This window comes from Panthera pardus, unplaced genomic scaffold (assembly GCF_024362965.1).
Source record: "Panthera pardus isolate Hobbes unplaced genomic scaffold, ASM2436296v1 HiC_scaffold_6, whole genome shotgun sequence".
Lineage (NCBI taxonomy): Eukaryota > Metazoa > Chordata > Mammalia > Carnivora > Felidae > Panthera > Panthera pardus.
Genome location: NW_026526991.1, coordinates 24,211,014 through 24,232,020, shown reverse-complemented (window position 1 = coordinate 24,232,020; position 21,007 = coordinate 24,211,014). Strand labels below are relative to the sequence as shown.

General features: G+C 37.6%; 1 protein-coding gene across 2 annotated transcripts in view; it reads left to right on the top strand.

Moving 5' to 3' along the window:
* The window catches only part of CFAP54 (cilia and flagella associated protein 54), a 290,383-nt gene that overhangs the window by 171,809 nt on the left and 97,567 nt on the right, over positions 1 to 21,007 (top strand). For both annotated transcript variants that reach the window (XM_019446503.2, XM_053894838.1), the window contains exons 44-49: positions 1,413 to 1,479; positions 3,247 to 3,429; positions 5,811 to 5,897; positions 10,893 to 11,015; positions 15,011 to 15,064; positions 20,344 to 20,551. In XM_019446503.2, the coding sequence (XP_019302048.2) occupies positions 1,413 to 1,479; positions 3,247 to 3,429; positions 5,811 to 5,897; positions 10,893 to 11,015; positions 15,011 to 15,064; positions 20,344 to 20,551 (722 nt within the window). The remainder of the gene's footprint in view (positions 1 to 1,412; positions 1,480 to 3,246; positions 3,430 to 5,810; positions 5,898 to 10,892; positions 11,016 to 15,010; positions 15,065 to 20,343; positions 20,552 to 21,007) is intronic.

The following is a 21,007-nucleotide window of genomic DNA, read 5'->3' as shown; positions in this document are numbered from 1 at the left end:
ACTCCAAAATATGAATTTGGGAGGGGGACACACAATTTAGCTCATAACACATATTGTATTAGTTTCCTGATTCTGTAACAAATTATCACAAAATTAATGGCTTAAAACAACACAGATTTATTATTTTACAGTTATGGGGGTCAGAAGTCCTAAAATCAGTGTATTGGTAGGGCTGTGCTATTCTCTTAAAGGCTCTAGGGAAGAATCTGCTTCCTGGTCTTTTCCAGCTTCTGCAGGCCTTCTGCCCTCCTCAGCTCACAGCTCCATCTTCTTTCTCCAGGATCAGCAGCCTATTATCTTCCTCTTTCTCCCTCCCTCTTTGTCTCTGACCTCTGTTTCTGTGTTCATCTCTTCTTCTATGACTCTGACTCCACTGCCTTTCTCTTGTAAGGACCATTGTGATTACACTGAGCCCAAACTTAATTTTAATCACCTCTGTAGTCTTTTTTTTTTATTTAGGGCCAATATAAGGTCAATTTTATTACTTTCTTTTAATTTAAATTTTAATTAGCTAATATACAATGAAATACTGGTTTCAGAAGTAGAATTCAGTGATTCATCACTTACATATAACACCCAGTGCTCATCACAAGTGCCCTTTTTAATATCCATCACCCATTCTAGCCCATCTCCCACCCACCTCCCTCCAGAAACCCTCAGTTTGTTCTTTATTGTTAAGTCTTTTGTGGTTTGTTTCCCTCTTATCTTTTCCCCCTTGCTTCCCATATGTTTATCTGTTTTGTTTCTTAAATTCCATATATGAGTGAAATCATACGGTATTTGTCATTCTCTGATTGACTTATTTCTGCCATGAAAGCAACATATTCGTAGATTTGGGGGATTAAGGCATGGATCTCTTTGGCAGGGAGTGGGGAGTATTATTCAGCCTGCCACACATAACATATAACACATAACATATGTGAAAGTCATCACAGTGTCTTACACTTAGTTAGCACTGACAAATATTTTAAATACTTGAATAATGTGAGAAATTTTAAAAGTATGGAAGCAGTAGAGGTACAGGTTTCTTTCACCTCTCCAATCACATTTTTAGCTTTCCTGTAGAGTATGGTGGGCGAAAACATGCACGGTATTTTGATCTACAGAGAAAATTTAACAATTTATATATAAAGAAAAAATTCCAGAAGAAAATTACCCAAAATGTTACCAGCAATCATGTTTAGGTGGTAAGATTATTGGTGATATTTCATTTTATATATGTGTGTGTGTGTGTGTGTGTGTGTGTGTGTGTGTATATAAATGTCTGTATTCTAGATCTTATATGAGAGCATAGCACTCTTAGAATCACAAAGACTATTTTAATTTTAGAAAATCTGTGAGTATTAGAGATGTATTTATATAAAACTATTATTGGAAAATTGTCTATGAACCCATTTCTTTTTGTTATTTAGATTTATTAAGATCTCAGAGGTTGACGAGAGAACCAACTGTTGCATTTTGTCTGCATTACTCTTTCAGGTAACACTTTATGTATAGCTTTCTACAGTAACGGCCGTTCAGTCAGGAAAAAAAAAAGTGCAGTGGCTTATCATATTCATAAAACTCATAGGTAGGAAAATCGCGCGGGACCTTGATGAAATAGCATAAGCCCGTCTTTCCTTCACTGGCTGAACCCCTGCGGCATTTTCACCTTGAATATTCAGCAGGGTCTCTTTCTCCTTTAGACTCCGGAAGGAGTTTTGCAGATAGGGAAACTGAGTCTCTCATCATTAGTAAGACTGTGTTGCTAGTGAGCTGCGAAGCCTGTCTGTTTGACTCCAAATGGTTGCCTTAGGTTACCTCATCTCTAACTAAAGTTTTCCTCTATTGCATGATGTGAAGTATACCATATAATGAAAGCAAGAAGTAAGTTGAAGACTACAGAACTATAGTGTTGGCAGCTCTTAGAATTTTGGTTTGACTTCACTGAAGAAGAAAGGAACTTTTATCTGAAATACAAGACATTTTGAGATGCAGGGATGTAGCCAGGGGCCTTTGCAATCTACTAAAGGTTCTGTTTACTTTGAAGGGTGGACACCCTTGTTCTGTGTATCAGACGAGTCTAATAGTTTATGCAATCTGGGTAGATGAGATCTCTGGAAAGCCTTCTCTGAATATAAGGCCAGACTTTTCACTTTTCTTATGTTCCATGTACCTCTTGCTTGTGCTTTAAAGACAGGAGGTGGAAGAGGCAGGTGTGCAAAGGGAATGATAATCTGATACCGACTCCTTATATACTGCTTGTTCTTGAAGAGAGTGCTGTTCATGTTTTAGAAAATAAGCAATTGGAAAAATTAAATTTTTGCTTACTATGGACATACTTTTTCAGTAATACTATACCTAAAATGAAAGCTGGTGGCATTTATTTTAAACACCTGTTAATTTCTTTATGATTTTAAAGCATATTTGTAAAATTAAAAACTTAAACAACTGTGTGGTGTTTTAGAGTAGGTACCTGATAAATTTAATGAACAATCTGGTTAAAATTCTTTTCTGATATATACATTAAAATAATTTCATAATGCATTTGTCATCATTTAATGTTAATTACTTAACATAAGAAGTACTCCTAACTGTAAAATTCAAATTTGTGTACCAGTGTTGTTTCCCAGCATCAAATACAATGTTGGTCATATAAATTACCTAAGACATACTGGTGAAATTAGACAATTCATCTTTTTGCTTAATTCAGTTAAAAGTTCAGAATTACTGCTGCCTAATTTAGACTTCTGAAATAACTTGTTATCTCCTCTACTTGTAGACTGGTATAGCGGAAAGAACATATTTATTTTGATTTAAATAAATGTGACTTAATCTTCTTTCTGCCGCCATTAGCTGTGTGAGCTCAAATAAGTTAATTGTTTAAGCCTCCATTATATCGTGTGTGAGGTAATAATCTTTCCTTGTAGGGGTAAGGTAAATGAGGAGTAAATTAGGCAGTGTTTATAAAGAATTTACCAATAGTGGCCAACACAAAACTGACCTCAATAAATGATAATATAATGATAATTTCTTCTGAAAATAATAAGTATCCAACTACTGTGGAATTTAAAAGGCCCGTCTTAAATGATAAAAGCATTTGAACCCATAATGATGATAATATTAACAATAACTACCATTTATTACAAGACACAGTCTGCTAGGCATATGCTCAGCACTTTAGGAAGTAATCCACATACTTGTCTTTCTGTTTCAGTGTTAAACATGCAATTTATTGCTCTTCATTTCACCTGTTTCCATTTTCAGGGTTTGCTCAGAACCACACTTCCACACCCCAAAGCAGAACGTTGCTATGCTCAGTATGAAATCACTCAGCTTCTCCCAGGCATCGAGCTCTTCTCGGACAGATACAGGGCTGACATTTGCTCTGTAGTTGCAAGTCTGTATTACGTTATACGTGAACTGCACTTTGCTAAGCAAAATCTAATAGTAAGTAATGTGTAAAATCAACAAATCTCAATTCACTCTGGTATTTTTGCCTTATACTTTATGCCATTCAGATTTTGCTGATGGTCTCTCAGTCGTCATTTAACTCTTTAACCCTATATTCAGGATGTTTACCTGTAGCTCAAAATGAAATATATTAATTCATATTCCTTCTTTGACATCATTGTTTGCGTTTCATTTTGGATACAAAGTCAACGTCTGTTGGGTTTTTTTCTCTTTTTATTCTATTATTTTACCTTTTTTCCCCCCCTCTTAAGACATTTGGGGGAATTGATTTAGAATGTTTCCTGGTCTTAAACAGAGCAGTCTAGTGTACATGTAACTCATTGCATTAAGTCATTGCAGGTCATATCATTACCAAAGCTGCGAGTATTTCTTTGTTGAGATAAGTTGATCTTTGTGTTTCTTGTCTTCTCTCTGTTAAGGGTACATCTAGATGAACAGCTGTGAACTGAACAGATTTTAGCTGTGAAATAAAAGACAAATACTTCTCAATATCCTAAGACATTCAAAACCCTCATGCAATTCTCTTTTCCTTTGAGGAAATAAGTAACAGTGTAGATTATAAATTTGAAGTTGGTTGCACTTAAAAAATAAATTAGTATTTCTACCTGTTGGTCATTATATATTTTTCTCCTTTATTTCATTTTTCCTATTTTATTCTCATATGCTCTTTCCTCTACTTTTGTATCTCTTCCCCACCATATTTGTTTCTTAATTCCTATTCTTTCTCTTTTTCTCGTTCTTTCCTTTTCTTCCATAGTTTTCATACCTACTTTCTTTTTTTCCTATATATTTTCTATTCTCTTGTTCTGAATTCATTCTTTGCCCCCTGATATGAGTTATTAAATTATAAAGCCAAGTATTAAAGTGAAGAGATTGATAAATGCTTTTAACACTTGGCATATTTGGCAAGAAATTGTTTATTAGAAAAAGATAACGAAATGGTGCTCCTCTCATTGTTAAGGGGATTCATTTCTGGATTTAGAAAATAGTTCTATCCCCTGGGTAACCTTTAGCTGCCTAGTCATATTCATATATAATACATATCACTGCATTGGAAAAGAAATGAGACTTTTTTTCTCTGAAGCTTAAGAAATTGAGAACATTTTTCTGAATAATTGAGCAATTGGCAGCAATAAAGTGGTGTGTTTTTATTCCTTACTAAAGAAAAGAAACAACCTAAAAAGTAATAGCCAAATCTTATTGTTTTGTGCTGCATTAATTGTAGAAAAAGATATTGTGTTATGTTTGTTGTGCATAATTGTAAAAAAAAAAGTACTATGTTTGAAATCATTTAAGACCAGTTCTAAACCATTTAAAAAGCTATTGCTATTAGCAGCTGCCAGTTGACTGACAATTAGAGGTTCCTTAGCTGAACTTGCACCATGTAAACAGTTTCTATTCTGTATTATACTACCCTCCAGAAGAAGCCTAGTGGGTAAAGAGACTGCTGTCACATATAAAACTTGCTATGAGACCTTTTGCTGTGGAATCATGGGAAATAGTTTGATAAATAATGGGGATCCCAAAAGTCCTCTTTGCTCTATCTTTCTTCAGTGGGGGAAGGGCCCAGTTGTAGGAATTTCAGTTTCCAGTTGAGATCAGAAGCTGTTCAGAAGTCTAAGCAAACACCTATCCCCTCAACATCTGACTCTGGCCAGATGGTGCTGGGATCAACTCAAATATTGATAGTTTGTAAGCTTTCACCCATGAGATTTCAAGAGGAGTTGAACTTTGGGGTTAATTCTAGGCAAATAAAAATATTATGTGAAGAGTACGTGTGGGTAATCAGTAGACTATCTGCTCTGTGGAAGCAAGGACCGGTTAGATTTTGTTGTCATTCAACAGTGCCTGACACATAATGGGCATGCTATAAAATACTTTTTTGCTGATAGAGATATTCCAGTTGAAGACAAATAGCAGCAGCCATTGAGATGAAAGGGTTGGGGACATGGACGTGAGTTCCTTTGCTTTGAATTTTGAAGTTATTGGATAGCTTATTTGCTAGAATGTTTCTCCAGGCCTCAGTGATTCATATATATGTTAAGTTAATTTTTTTCAAGGAAGGTAATTGGTTGGATTTTCACTTTTCCATGCTTAAAGACATTCAAAACCTAGGTTTTGGGTACCAAGCGGCATCTAAAAGTCCCCCTGGTGGCACTTTTAAGTTCTCATAAAATCATGAAGCTTATGCTAGGCAGATTGTTTCATTTATGCCAAATAATAGAGGATCCTAGCATGACAAAATCAATTGCTCTTTTACATAACGTCTCCTACATTAAATTTGGCTACATTTTATTTTTAGGTTGTTAACTTGATAAAACATGTTCTAAATCAAAAAATGTTTTTACCATTGGTAGGTTCTGCCTCTCCTTGCATTGTATCAGTATTTTGTTTCTGGAATTTGCCAAGACCTAGTCAGAAATCTAGAAGCAAGGATCCTCAAGGTATGTCACAAACTTTTAAGATATTTGATATCCTTGAACTATAAAATATTTTCATAAATGAATTTGGTTCTAATAGTCATAATAATAAGCTGATAATAATATGGTGTACTGACATAAAAAAAAAAAAACCCTGCCCGTTATTATAATAAAGTATGAGAGAGAGCTAATTAGAATGGTTGGATCATTTTATGCTTGGACCACGGTAAGGTGAGGAAGAGCTACACACAGGAAAAAGGCTCACCCAACATCAGTCAGCCTGGAAATCACCACTTCTGAAATGTTGGTCTCTGGGTGGAGACTAATGAGTCAGTTTTCTGAAGTTTCTGTGAACTTCTTGCCAAGGATCTTTATGTATATCATGATATGTGAGAAGTTTTCATTGCATAGGCAATTGACATGACAAAACACACAGATGCTGAATTATAACTAATTCTGTAACCTAGAAGTCAGGAGAGGCTCTCTGCCCTCAAGAGTCATATGCAGTTGGCTCCAACCCCATGTGGAGTGGGTACTTCAAGCACCTCATTTTCTCTGCCCATTTTCCTACTTAGCTGTGGTCATAGTCCACTTCTGCTGAATCCATTTTGTACATGGATCACCTCAACATCCAGCAGATTTGCTCCCTGTTCTGCACCTCCTCATCTTGACTATGGAATTCAGCCCTAATTCCCATTTTACACACACACACACACACACACACACACACATACACATACACACACACACTCACTCACTTACACACAGACATACACAACACAGTCACCCAAGGCCTGTCTTTTTGCATTGGACTTAGTAAAAATTTGGAACACAGGAAAACTTAAGTTGAGGCAAAAACAAACAATTTAAAATAGAATGTTTGGCATGTCTGAGTTTAAAATATTTCTTAGCCAACATCTCATGCTTTCGCCTCTCATCCCATGGCTTAATCAGATGTGTGCTGGTAAATGTTTCACGCCTCACTCTAAAAAAAAGCCCTGATTTGTAGCATTTTCAGTTTCCATGGTACAAATATTCCCCCTACGGCTGACTTCAGCCTACCAAGAGGACATTCCTGAATGTGGAATTGAGACAAGATGTGCACAATTTCCTCTTGTCCTTGGGAGTAAGTGGGCTCCAACACACCACTGGCTTACCCCTCCTTGTCCCTTTTTGGAAATACCTTCTACCCTTCTTCCACAAAGCTTTCTCATTTTATAATGAGAGAAAATTAGACTTCCCTTTGAGCTCTTCTCTCTATCTGGATCCTGTCTCTGGGCTGTGTTTTCAGACCCAAATAGTCCATTGCATTCTATTTCTAAATAAAGACAATACCTTCCCTAAGAGGAATTCTGGTGCTAACTATTAAGAGACTATATTTTAACTCAGGAATAAATGATTTTTTATCAGCATGAAAATTTCTGGATCACTCTTTCTGACCTAGTGAACTCTTTTTTTTTTTTTTTTTTTTTTTCAACGTTTATTTATTTTTGGGACAGAGAGAGACAGAGCATGAACGGGGGAGGGACAGAGAGAGAGGGAGACACAGAATCGGAAACAGGCTCCAGGCTCTGAGCCATCAGCCCAGAGCCTGACGCGGGGCTCGAACTCACGGACCGTGAGATCGTGACCTGGCTGAAGTCGGACGCTTAACCGACTGCGCCACCCAGGCGCCCCTGACCTAGTGAACTCTTAAGAGTTCTCCTGCTTTTGATTTCCAGTGACACTTTTTTTAAAAGCTGCATATAACTTTTCTCTCTCTGTCTTTTCAAGACAGTGCTCTATTCAAAATTGCAAAATTCTTGAGGTTAGGGCCTGTATCACATTCATCTTTTAGTTTCCTATTGTATATTGAGAAATAAATTCATATATTGATATTCAGTAATTAATTGTTGAATTGAAATTAAAATCTATAGACATTTATCAAGGGCCTACTGTCCATACTTTTTAGTGTTTAGTGGGAACTCACCTAGAAGATACTTGGTAAACATTTATTGCTTTACCTCTGAAACAACACTTATTGAGTATCTCCTATATAAAAGCACTATGTTAGTAGCTAATTAAAGAAATGCAACCCATGGTTCTTGCTTATAAGGAAGTGAGAGACAGGATGTATACACAAAACAATATCATGTGCATCTGCCCCTTGACTGTTTCCAAATGAATATGATGAGCACTGTCTTCTGCAAAGTTTGAAAGAGGGAAAATGGCTTTGGGTCTCTTGATTTTACTAAGTAGGTAAGATTTGGTGAAGAAAGCAGAAGTAACTCAGCGGGAGAGGGGAAGAAGGGAACATTCTGGGCAGACAACAATGTGAAAGATACGGAGATGAGACAGCATCGACTCTAAGCGTGCAGTGGTGGTTGAGTGAAGCCAGAGAGGAGGTTTTGAGTAGGGAGAAGGTTGTATGAGACTCCCAGAGGTGCATGTTGTAGTCCATGATGTCCATGAAGGGGGCCCAGTCCTGACTTCCAAACTGAAGCATAATGTGGAGGCTGAACAGTGAGAGAAATGAGGAGATTATGGAATCAGAACTAGGTAACAGTTTTATTCTGGTCTGTCATTTAGAGGCAAGAGAAGCATGGAAGGGTTGCAGTGACCATTAGTAACGTGTCAGAAGGAGATCCGGAGAGGCACTGAAAGATAGAATCTGGACCTAAGTTTTTGATTAGCTCAGTTTGTGTTTTATTGGATTGTTAGCACTTGGAAACTTTTTGTACTAGAGTAGCTTCAAAGCCAGTGAAGAACTGTGGACTGTAGTCTGCAGCCCTGGGTGGAGAGGTGGAATGAATTGCAGAATCTTGATCAAAAGAAGGACATGATCAGATGTATCTGGTAACAGTGTCAGGAGCAGAGCAAGATGGAATGGTGTCTTGGTGGCATAGTAGAACAATAAACCTGACTAGGGTTTTGACAGAAACAATGAAAAAGGGCAACTATTGCATCATAGAGAGGAAGAAATGACAGCCTGTTTGAGTAGAGTTGGCCTGACCTTTCTGAAGTAAACTGGGGTCAGTGAGTGGGAAGAGGGAAAAGTCATAGTCAGGAAATAGCAAACAATACTTTCTGACAAGTCAAACAGCAATAGATCAAGCTGTTCAGTTTCGGTTGTGCACTAGTGTCTTTCAGGGAAAGCTTTAAGACCTCTTTATGATCAGCCAGTCTGGCTTCACTTTAGAACTGCCAACATTTTGAAAGATTTATTACTCTCAACACATCCAGCATTCACGGGACGGGTACTGATAGTTCTGTATTTGTGCGAGTGAAGGGTTGATTTAAGGGTAGTTCTTTCTTCCATCTGGCTTGTTTATGTTCACACCATTGGCCATTTCTGAAAATACATGTTCATTATTATTGCCATTGCTTTTTCAAATGGCCAGATTGGTATGATGAACTGAAACCAGAGGTAGGCTTCGCAGTTACAGGTAGTTCATGTTACAGTCTTCTCACAGCCAAGACCAGAAGAGACTAACCTTGCACAGCATTTCCTGCAAGGGGTAAGAAAAAAAATGTTCATCTGGAAGTCTAAAAGAGCTCATATGACTCCCTAATGCCTACTTTGATATTATATGGTACTGGGGAGTTTAGAGCCCAAGGTATCTTAGGCAAGAACCAAAGTATGCAACTTGATAGACAAGCAGTTTTCTCTTCTCCATTGAAAATATTCTCCCAAACCTTTTATGTTTTATTCAGGTTATTGTCACATCTTATTTACCCCGAACTTACCTTCTTTTTATTTCTTTAAAATTTATATAGGTTTGAGATTCCTAGGGTGGTGCTTAGTGGAAAAGAGATAACAAGTATATGTGTATGTATGTGTATTATATGCATATGAGCTTCATCCAATTTTTTCTTTCATTCCCTGCTTGCACAATTTACTCTTCTCTATTCTCAACAATCACTGGAGTTTGCAAGATGTAAGTCAGGTTAGGGCCATGCCCTGTTCAAAATGCTCTAATAACTTCTTATCACACCGAGAATAAAATTCCAGGTTCCTACTCTGGTCTGCAGGCCACCATTCATAACTACCTCCTAACCCTCTTCCCCTCTCTCCCTAAACTCCTGCCACAAGGCTCTTCCTTGAGCACCCCAGGACTCCCAGACTGCTCCTATGGCCACATGACTTTTGTGCTTGAGTTTCTTCAACAGATTTTCCACATGTCTCTCTCTCTCACATCATTCCCCAATTTTTTCTTGTATGTCTTCTCAGAGAAGTCCTCCTTGACTGGAATGTTGAGAGTAGCATTTTGTCATTACCCTCCATCCCTTATAATACTGTGTAGATCTTCATGTATCATTTAAACTTAGCTAAATACACATCCAGAAGGAACGTAACATCCAAGAGGGCTTGGCACATAAGAGGTGCCCAATAAACATGTTGAACGATTGAATGACTTTGTTCAGGAAATTTCTTCCCATAATTTCCTGATTGAAAGTCTTGCTGGATAATATTCATATTGAACCACACACAATGCATAGTCACCAATTGATTAATTTTAAGGATATGTCTTTAAAATTGACAGTGTCCATTAATCATGGGGACAAAGCAAATAGTTGTCTCTACATTGATCCATTGTAGAGTTCATCTCCTGGTTTGTTTCACTTTGCTCAGAGTATTAAAGAACATCAGGAGTGTTTTTGTTTTGTTTTTCTTTTAAGCCATAGTTCACTATGGGAGCAAAAAATAACTTTAGTTATTTTTTTAACCCTTCTATGCCTGCTATGTTTTGTGTTTGCCTCTGATGAAGTAAGCCACATCTGATAAATGTCCATCGCTTTGAACAATTGCCTGCTGTTGTTTATCAGCTTCTTGGTCTATTGCACATGTAAACTAGCTTATACACAAACACATACATCTCCATCCACTGTGTTTACCAAGCATTAGTTTAGACGGCATTGCCAGTATTAAGCAGAAATTTTGGAACTCAGAAAGTTGATGACTTTTCTCTAAAATTGTTATTTTGTAAGTAACACAAATCATTTACTTTAAAATCTCATTTCTTTTTCTTTCCTTTAAAGATAGAAGTCCTTACAGATTTAGGATTTTTTTCTGAAGCCTTTTATGAGATATCCCAGATTTTTTATGGAAAAAACATGCCTTCCTCAATACCTGCAGGCTGTAAAGCTACTAGAAAAGTGAAGGTAAATCTGCTGTTTGATTCAAAGCCATTTCTTTACCTCTTGAAGGCTACATTCCTAAAATTTAGGGAATACTTCTACAAAAGTGTATTTACAAGTCTCTGGTACTGCAAACCTCTTTGTTAAGCCTGGTTATAGCTAACAGCAGGCTTTTACAAGTTTTCATTTGTCTGGAATGGAAGGGTGTCATGTGGGGGAGTATAGTATTGGAGTCGATTTTTACAATGGAATTCTGTCTGTATGTTATGGACGGTCTCAGTAGACACATTTATCAGCCACTACCTCTTAGACTTTGGCGTCTAATCTTACAATTTCTGGCTAATGTTGTTAGTCAAAACAGTCTCTCCTCATGTTTTATTTGGATATTTTTTTGATTTATATATTGTATACCAAAGTGTTAAGCATGTTTTGTTCAAATTGTGTTTGTAAATTAGATAATTGAAACATCCTTGAAAATGAATACTGGCATTTATATTTAAATCAGAGTGAGCCATTTTTCCCACTATTTTGGGTTTCATGGGAATCACTGAGTGATCTTGCAGCAGCTTGGACCCTTGTGATCCAGCAATAAAGGAAATAGGAGGTAATAAGTCAGTTTCCTGGGGGAGATTGTATGCGTGAGGAGTGAGACTGGCAGACACAGTACATACTGGTGACATTCAAATTTGGAAGAACTAAAAGAAGCTGGGAAATAGGCTGTAAGTCTTGAAAATTACTTGTAGCAACTGAAATTAAATATACGTACAATGCATTCATTACTTCAGTGTATTCCCCTAAAATGTCACTGCTTATTTCTCAATATGACTGCTATAGCATTATAATTTGTTGTTCTAGGGCAAGTGTGAGGTTATCTCCTAAGAGAGACATTCAGTAGGCAATACGATACATCTGTGTGTGTATGTATATACATCTCTATCTCTATCTATCTTATCTATCTATCTATCTATCTGTCTATGTGTCTAGACAAAGACGAATCAGTCGGTGTTTTTGCTCATTGTCTTGGCATGAACTAACTCATCTTCTTACCTGGGTTAAATTGACAATATTTTCTTGCTTGCTTCTCAGCCAGCAGCCTTTCCTGATGTAAATGGTTTGCATTTTGTTATTAAAATTATATTTTAATTTATTTAAAAATATTTTTTGAGTGCCTACTGAATACAGGCACTACTTTAGTCATGGGGATAGACCAGTAAAAAGATAAATGGAGATGTTGCCTTTTTGGAAGCATGTTACTATTGGACAGTCCAGTGAAGAAGACGAACAATAAACATATTAAGCACATAAAGATATGTCAGGTGATGATGTACCATGAGGGACACCCAAGCTGAGTTGAGGGGACAGAGAGTGATTAGGGCAGTGGATGGCTATTTTATTCAAGGTGGTTTGGGAAGTCTCTCTAATAAGGGAGTTTTGAGGGTGAAAGATTCGAGGGAGGGATAGGAATAGGAGGAAGTACAAGGGCATAGGCCCTGACAGAGATACCTGCAAGATGTGGTTGAGGAAAACCAAGGAGGCAAAATGGAGCTGGTAAAAGAGAGAACAGTAGTAGATGGCGGGACTCAGGAACTACAGTCATATAGGACATCTTAGGGCTTGGTGAGGACTGGCGTTTACTCTAAATAAGATGAGAAGCCTTATAGAGTTTGGAGCAGAGGAATGACAGGATAAGAATTACTTTCCAAAGGACCACTTTGCCTGCCGTTTGGAGAAAAAAACTGCAGTTGGGCATGGGTATAAATAGGGAAACCAGTTAGAAGGCCTTTGCAAATAACATGAGTGAGACATGACAATGGTTGGGGTACTAGTGGTGGAAGGAATGAAAAGTGGTCTCCTTAGTAGAGGTGGATCCTGGTAAATTTGGGAGCATTAACATAGAAATTTAAAATCATGAGACTGGATGAAATCAGGTAGGGCAGAGAAAGAGAAATAGAAGTCAGAGGACTAAACGTTGGAGTCATCCACATTTCAAGGTCAGAAAGATAAGGAAAGAAAAACTAGCTGGGTAGAAAGAGAAACAAAAGAGACTTTTTAACGTTCATTGCCTTCACCAAAACAAACAGTATGAAACTCATCTTTATAGGTAAATTCCAACTTCATTTTTATTATCTAGTTTTCATGAGAGAAAAGTATGGGTGAATTGTCTTTCAATAGATTGTGACTTTAAATTTTGTATTCTCCAAGTTAATTTGAAGCTTTCCAGCTTCAATTGGGAACTTAAAAAGTGTAATTAAAAGAGGAAATGCGTTCAGGGTTTATAATTAAAATAGGTGCCAATGTTATTAGGCTGCAGGCTAGTTATTTAAAGAAAGGATTAATTAATTAGATTTTAGTTGTAAAAGAAGTAACTGAAAAAGTCTTACAGATTACTACTGGACTTTTCACAGACTAAAAAAAATTCTATCTTTTAACATGATACTCATATTGGGATTCTGCTCTTATCACCAAATCTAAGCCCATCATCAGCTTTCTTCCCATTATATCAACAAAGGTCTTCCCTTGGATTCACGTATTCACTTTTCAGTGTATTAGAGAAGATAAAAAATACCGTCAAAAAAGGGAAAAATTGTTAACAGTTACCAGCACTTTATTCCAGTAAGAGCTATCTGTGATGTCTTGGTTTAGGGGTCCCTCAAATCCCTTAGATTCTAGGACAAGGATTTGGGAGCAAGTAGTATATTTGGGAAGTGATATCAGGGAGAATGGTGAGTGTGTGGTAAGTTACATAGGGAAGGGAGGAGAACTATTGCAGAGAGTATTAATGAGTCACTGCGTGGACAATCAGGCCCTCAGAGACCAGGGAAAACAATCTTGCGCTCATTGGATTGGGTTACTCCCTGTACTTCCAGCCTCTCCTGAATACTCCTGTGGCCACAGAATGCCCTCAAGCAAACGCATACAGGTGTTTGAAGTAGGATACTGTCCATCAGTGAGTAACCTATCCACAGAAGCTTCTGGTGTCTTCCAGATGACCCAGGGGATATGGGCATGGCATCAGTACTGGCATCTTTGAAAAAGGGCCTCTGTACCAAGAGGAATGCATTCTGCACAATGATACAACCATCTCCTGTGGCAAATAAATGGAATGTTTCCTAATGTGGCATTATATTTAGAGCCAAACATATTGACAGGTCATTCACAGTAAAGGAAAAGAACCACAAAAAGAGTTATTCTAAAGAGTAATATGATTTTACCTCAAACTGGCAAAGATTTTTCTAAATGCTAATACTCATTCTAATACTCTTATGACCCAGCAATTCTGTTCCCAGGAATCTATCCAAAGGGGATAGTGAGAAATACAGACAAAATAGTCACGCGTGTTATTTAAACTAGGGCTGAATGGTGAGATGGGGGTGGGAATGTGTCCCCCTGATGTCTAACAAAAGGAAAGGAGTTATTATGATGCATTCGTAGTGTAGAACATTACTTAGTTATTAGACTGAGGTTTACAAATGACTTAATGACATGGAAAAATAATTATGATGCAATGTTTAATGAAAAGGAATACAAATACATATATATAATTTTTTTTATTTAAAAAAATTTTTTAAATGTTTATTTATTTTTGAGACAGAGACAGAGCATGAGCAGGGGAGGGGCAGAGAGAGAGACACACACAGAATCTGAAACGGGCTCCAGGCTCTGAGCTGTCAGCACAGAGCCCGACGCGGGGCTCGAACTCACGGACCGTGAGATCATGACCTGAGCCAAAGTCGGACGCTTAACCGACTGAGCCACCCAGGCGCCCCAATATAATTTTAAAATACATCAAAAAAATTGGTAGTAAAGACACCAAAATATTAACATTGACAAACTAAAAGAAGTTGACTTATGTGTGACTTTTTTACTTTCTTCTTTATTCTATACTCATCTCTCTGACTAGAACATGTATTGCTTTTATAATAAAAATTACATTTAAAATACTTTTAGAACACATTAACAGTTTAATTTAAAAAAAACAATACTTTTGTGTCTAACGTTAGTGCTTTATATATTGACAGATATTTCAATCATTTGACTCAGGAAAACCTCTTACTAGTAAAGAAAATTTACAGGTAAGGATAACAATATTTTATAAATGTTGGATACTTCGTAAGGATAATTTTGAGTCATTTCAATCTATTTGGTAAGTATAACACTTGTTTTTGAAAATCTGCTATGTAATTAATATGCTTTTCTATTTCTAATAATGGGGTTGGGCCCAAGGTAGTATCGGACCCAGACTGCTCTGGCTTTCAAATTGAGCAAATATCGTTTATTGCTTGTAAGTTTTAAATTATATATGTGTATTCATTTTGTTTATATAGCCCTGTCAAGTATCTAACTTTAATGTTTATCTTGATTACCTTGGTGGGAATAGCTGACTTTGATTATAAGAAAAGGATTTTGTGTGTTTTGCTGGTAGCCCACTTATTCATTTCTGCTTTTACTCACATCCTTTCTCCAGTCTGAGACTGCCTCTCAGTCAGTGGTTTTCTTCTTTCCATTTATTGAAGCATTTTTTAAAAATTATAAAAATAAAAAATTTTTATTGAGCTATAATCGACATATAACAATGCATAAATTTAAGATGTACAACACGTTGGTCTGATACTCTTATGTCCTGCAGTATGATTCCCACCATAGTGCTGGCTAATGGAAGGTTGTCATGTGACATTTTCATAAGCAACTCCTCTAACTTCCCAGTGCTCCTTGCAAACAGAGGACTGGACTCCCCATCCCAGCACGTCTGTTCTTGTCACTAATTGAATGATTGGGGTTTAAGCTTTTGATAACCTAGTAGCATTTAAATATCTTTTTGTTTGTTTCAAGTTTTTATTTAAATTCTAGCTAGTTAACATATAGTATAATATTAGTTTCAGGAGTAGAATTTAGTGATTCATCACTTACATACCATACCTAGTGCTCATCATAAGTGCCCTCCTTAATACCCATCGCCTATATCTCCCAACCCCCTACCCCTCCAGCAACCCTCAGTTTGTTCTCTGTAGTTACAAGTCTGTTTCAAGGTTTGCCTCTCTCTTTTTTCCCTCCATGTTCATCTGTTTTGTTTCTTAAATTCCGCATATTATTGAGATCATATGGTATTTGTCTTTCTCTGACTGACTTACTTCGCTTACCATAATATGCTCTAGCTCCATCCATGTTGTGTAGCATTTAAATATCTTGAAATCATTTTTTAAAATCTCAGGAGTATTGTCAGTCTGACCACTAGAAAGTGTTAGGGCAGAAGAGTAGTAGTGCAGCCATTGGTAAGGGGGCTACAGACCCCTAAAGGGTTCACACAACCAGGTGATAGTGCAGAGAGACAGCTGCATGTAGTTTTAATTTTTTTAAGTGCTAGGAAACAACATTCTGTTTCATTAAGTAAGCTATTTTTATTAAATAATGTTGAGAGTCATTTACGCATAATTGGTTTAGTTTTGTCTTCCATAACTTTGATAGGAAATATATCCTATCCTTTTATTAAATGTAATCTTACTACTTTCCCATTAGTGTTCGTGTTATTCCACAAACTTCACTTTTAATTATGCTTCAGATGATTCATTGTTTTCCCTTAAAATTTGTTTTGATTTATAAGCAACTTGCCTGAAATGAAAGAATTGGTATCAGGAAGATATGCACACATATTCATATTTTGCTTCAGTGTTCCAAGACCTTCAAAATTTAAGAATATTTCTTCCCAGTCATAAATTCCAAGGCATCCGAAAAACACTTCCCCAAAAGGAATGTCTGCCTGATCATTTCTTTTGAAACAAAAAGAGACTGACAGTATAATGGAAAACTGATTTCTATTAGCTAATTAATTAAAACAGAACTGTTGATCTGCTGAAGACTCTTCAGATTACACTTTATATTTTCTGTGTAGAGGGAGAGAAAGGAGTAGTAAATAGCATTACTAATTACGCTTCTTTTGATCCTCAAGTGTTTGTGTGTAATTGTCAAGACTCATTAAGATGCTATTTGCTATGGAGAAAAAAGAGAAGAGAAACCTTCTCCTCTGCTCTATACCCACAACCAATCTGAAGTTTCTTCCCTAGATAGAGAATGCCAACCATGTTCCTCACACACTGTTTGTCGCACGCTCGGGCTCGGCACTGTTCCATGTCTGGCTCTTCTGCATGTATTGATTTTCAGCCTTTAGAAGATGTTAGGATGGGAGAATGAACAACAGATCTCTCCACTGCCACTATTGCCTCAGACTCTCCCAAACACTGAGGTTTTTTCTTTGTAATTCATATAAGGCAAATAGTTTCCCTCTTTTCTAGAATATATAGCCCCAGCACCTGAGATTATTAATCAACAAATATTATTAATTCAACAATTTTTAATAAGAGTCTGTTGTGTGCAAGGCACTCTTCTGGTGTTGTCAAATAAATATATTAGTCAGTCAGCAACAGACAAACTCCCAAGTCATCAGGAAGCTTGTATTTTAGGGGAAAAAAACTAATAAGAAACAAGATGTATAAGTAAACATTATACTTAAGTAAATTATATGGTAAGTTAGAAGGTGATCCATGCTAGGGAGAAAATAAACCCAGCAGCACATAAAGGGGATTGGGATCATGGGACTAGGTTAGGGAGTTGTAATTTTAAATGGGGTAATCAGGTTAGTCCTCACTGAGGAAACATTTGTGAACAGGTAAAGGTACAAGTTTAGGACATCTGGAAAAAGAGCCATCTAGGAAGAGGGTACAATGAATGCAAAGGCATTAGGGCAGGGTTGCCTAGCTTGGTGGCAGACATCTTTGTCAGTGTGACCAGAGCCGTGTGAATGATGGGGAAGCAGTAGGAAACAGCATCAGAGAGGTAATGGGGCCAGTTTGAGAAGGGCCTTATTGGGCCTTTGTAACTTTGCTTCTTCCTCTGAACAAAATGGGGAGCCACTGGAAGGTTTAGAGCGGGGCTGTGGCCTAATCTACCTGTTTTAGCTGATCTGTTGAGCCTACTGCGTGCTAACTACTGTTCCAGTGCTGTCAACCTCAGTCATATTTTAGTGTGTGTGTGTGTGTGTGTGTGTGTGTGTGTGTGTGTGGTTGTAAGGTAACTAGGAATACAGTTTTGGACATGTTGAGTTTGAGGTATCTCTTAAATATCCAAATGGACTATTTGAGTCAGAAGCTGATTTGACTTCAGAAGAGAGATTGGAGCTGGAGAGAAAATTGCAGGATTTCATCTGCATTTAGATGAAACTAAAACCATGAGTCTGTTTCAGATAATCTAAGGGGAGTGAGTAAAGAGAGGGAAAAGGACAAAGACGTGGGACACTCCAATGCTGAAAATACAGGAGGGGTGACTGGGTGGCTCAGTTGGGTTAAGCCTCTGACTCTTGATTTCGACTTAGGTCATCTCATGGTTGTGAGATCGAGCCCCATGTTGAGCTACACGCTGACAGTGCTGAGCCTGCTTCAGATTCTCTCTCTCTCTCTCTCTCTCTGATCCTCCCCCCCTCTCTGCCCCTTCCCCCCCCTCTCTCTCTCTCTGCCCCTCCGCTCTCTCTCTCGCTCTCTCTCTCTGCCTCTCTCAAAATAAATAAATGAACTTAAAAAAATATGGGAAAAGAAGAGGAACCAACAAAGACTGAAAAGGAATGACCAACAGTATAGGAAAGAAACCAAGAGAATGTGGTGACTTCTAAGAGAAGTCACTTCTCTTCTAAGCTAAGAGAAACATTTTCAAAAGAGGAAGTGATTCCGATGCCTGAGTGGCTCAGTCAGTTAAGTGTCTGACTTCAGCTCAGGTCATGATATTGTGGTTCATGAGTTCAATCCCCACATCAGGCTCTCTGCTGACAGCTCAGAGTCTAGAGCCTGCTTTGGATTCTGTGTCTCTGTCTCTCTCTAACCCTTCCCCTGCTCGCACTCTGTCTCTCTCTTCCTCTCAAAAATAAATAAACATTAAAAACAATTTTTTAAAAAGGAAGTGATTAATAGTGCCATATTTTGCAGATGAATCAAGCACCATAAATCACTAAGTCAAAAACATGCATCTTTTTTTCACATTTAATAGCTCTGAAATTAGAATGCATTTTATGGTTGAGGGCATGTGACAATTTAAGTGGTATATAAGATAATGATGTCTTAGATTAAAAGTAACATGGCATATGAGGACTAAGAATGGAACACTGGTTTAAGGCAAGTGTAGGCCACTGGTGACCTTGGCCAAAGAGTTTCGGTGTAGGAGAGGAGTGGGTTTAAAAGCAAATGAAAGGAAAAAATAAATAAATAAAAGCAAATGAAAGGAGAGAAATTGGAATATTGACAATTCTTTAGATCATTGCTCTAAAGGAGAGTGAGAATTTGGACAGTAGCTGGAAAGGGTAGTCAGGGCATAAACAGTTTTTGTTTTTTAAGATGGAGGAGAAGACAGTATGGCTATGTGCTGATAAGAATGTCTGTGGCAAGAGGACATTTGTGATGTAAGAGAGAATGGCTGAGTAGACCAATGCAGAAAGGATCAGTGGCCTAAGTGGCAGGATGCTTGGGTAGGTGGGAGAAATGGAGCTATAGGGTCTATATACGCTACTTTGGCTGCCTCAGTTTTCTCTGTTAAGTAGAGGAAGCGAGGTCATTAGCTGGCAGGAACATCGGGGAGGAAGGGCTAGAATTTAGAAGCAAAAAGAGCATGAAATTGGTTGTCTAGGAGAGAAGGAGTGTGAATGGACTAGGAAAATGTAGGACGATGACCAGGCAGCACTGAGGTTTGGTCAGGAACTTCAAATGGGACCACTTAGTCAGACTGCATGATTTTCTTCAACCTTCTTCCGCAGCAGGGTGCACACCTAAAGAAGGTTCAACACTGGATTTTACCAGGGCTGTGGTTGTGCCAAGGAAGTATATATGCAAAGGAGAGGGCCAGGGAATTGAGGGTGTACATGGGCGAGATCTAATGACTGAGCACGGAATCTAAACTGGGTGGGTAGCATGCTTGTGTACCCGTTCTCCTGCTCCTGTCTCAGTACCTCTAATTCACTCATGCCAAAGCAGAGCAGACAAGTGTGCCTGGCTGATGAACTCTTGTGGGTTCTCTGTTTTAATGAGATGTCCGCTCCCTTGCTCTCAGCACCAGGTTTACTCTCTTTCTGTGGCAGGGCTGGGCTATTGAGGCACAGATCACAAACCGGTGGGGAAAGGCAGAAGCACTCAGAACTGCTGGGGTACATCTGACAGTATACATCTCTTGCAATAGACCTGCCGTGTATGGTAGGTACCTCATGTCTATAGTGTATTCCTTCATCCAACACCAAATGAGGAATGCAAAAAGGGATGAAAACTAATAATATCTGAAAACAATACTTTACTGATTTGCCTTTTTTTTTGTTTCATTTTTTAAGGCACTTGATGAATTAATAAGTAAAGGATTGCCTCTAATTCTGGTTACAGTTGGCCAACCACATCTCCTAAATAAGTTTTCTTTCATTAAAGCCTACTTTTTAATAAGTGTGGCTGCAACAATAAATTGTGTCCCAGAAAATTCAATGAAAACAATCTACCATGGACTTGTTTCTGAGAAGAGTAGAGCAAACTTTCAAAACTTGAAAGGTAATCTTTTGTTTCATTTTTGACTTCTCTTTCTCCTCTTTCCCCAGCTATTCCCACTCCACTCCCAATAATCCATATGAACAATCTAGTTTACATTCTTCCATATTGTTCTCTAAGCACACTTAATGACACACATATGTGCCTATATTAGGTATATGCATATCCATTTCTGTCCACATATATCAGTATTCATACACTTTTTCATATATATACATACAAAATAGGATTCATCATTTATTTATAAAATGATATATTTTACATTTTTCTGCATCTTATGTTTTTTATGCATAAAAGCTTCACTAAAACCACTTTAAGGCAACTGCTTTGTTTGTTCTGCTATTCTGGTTGTGCCGTGTTCTATGCTGAATATCTCACGGCTTGTTCAACCATCCCACTATTGCTGCACATTCACTTTGTTTCTAGGAATAGGGCTGAAGTGCTGCATATTCTTATCAT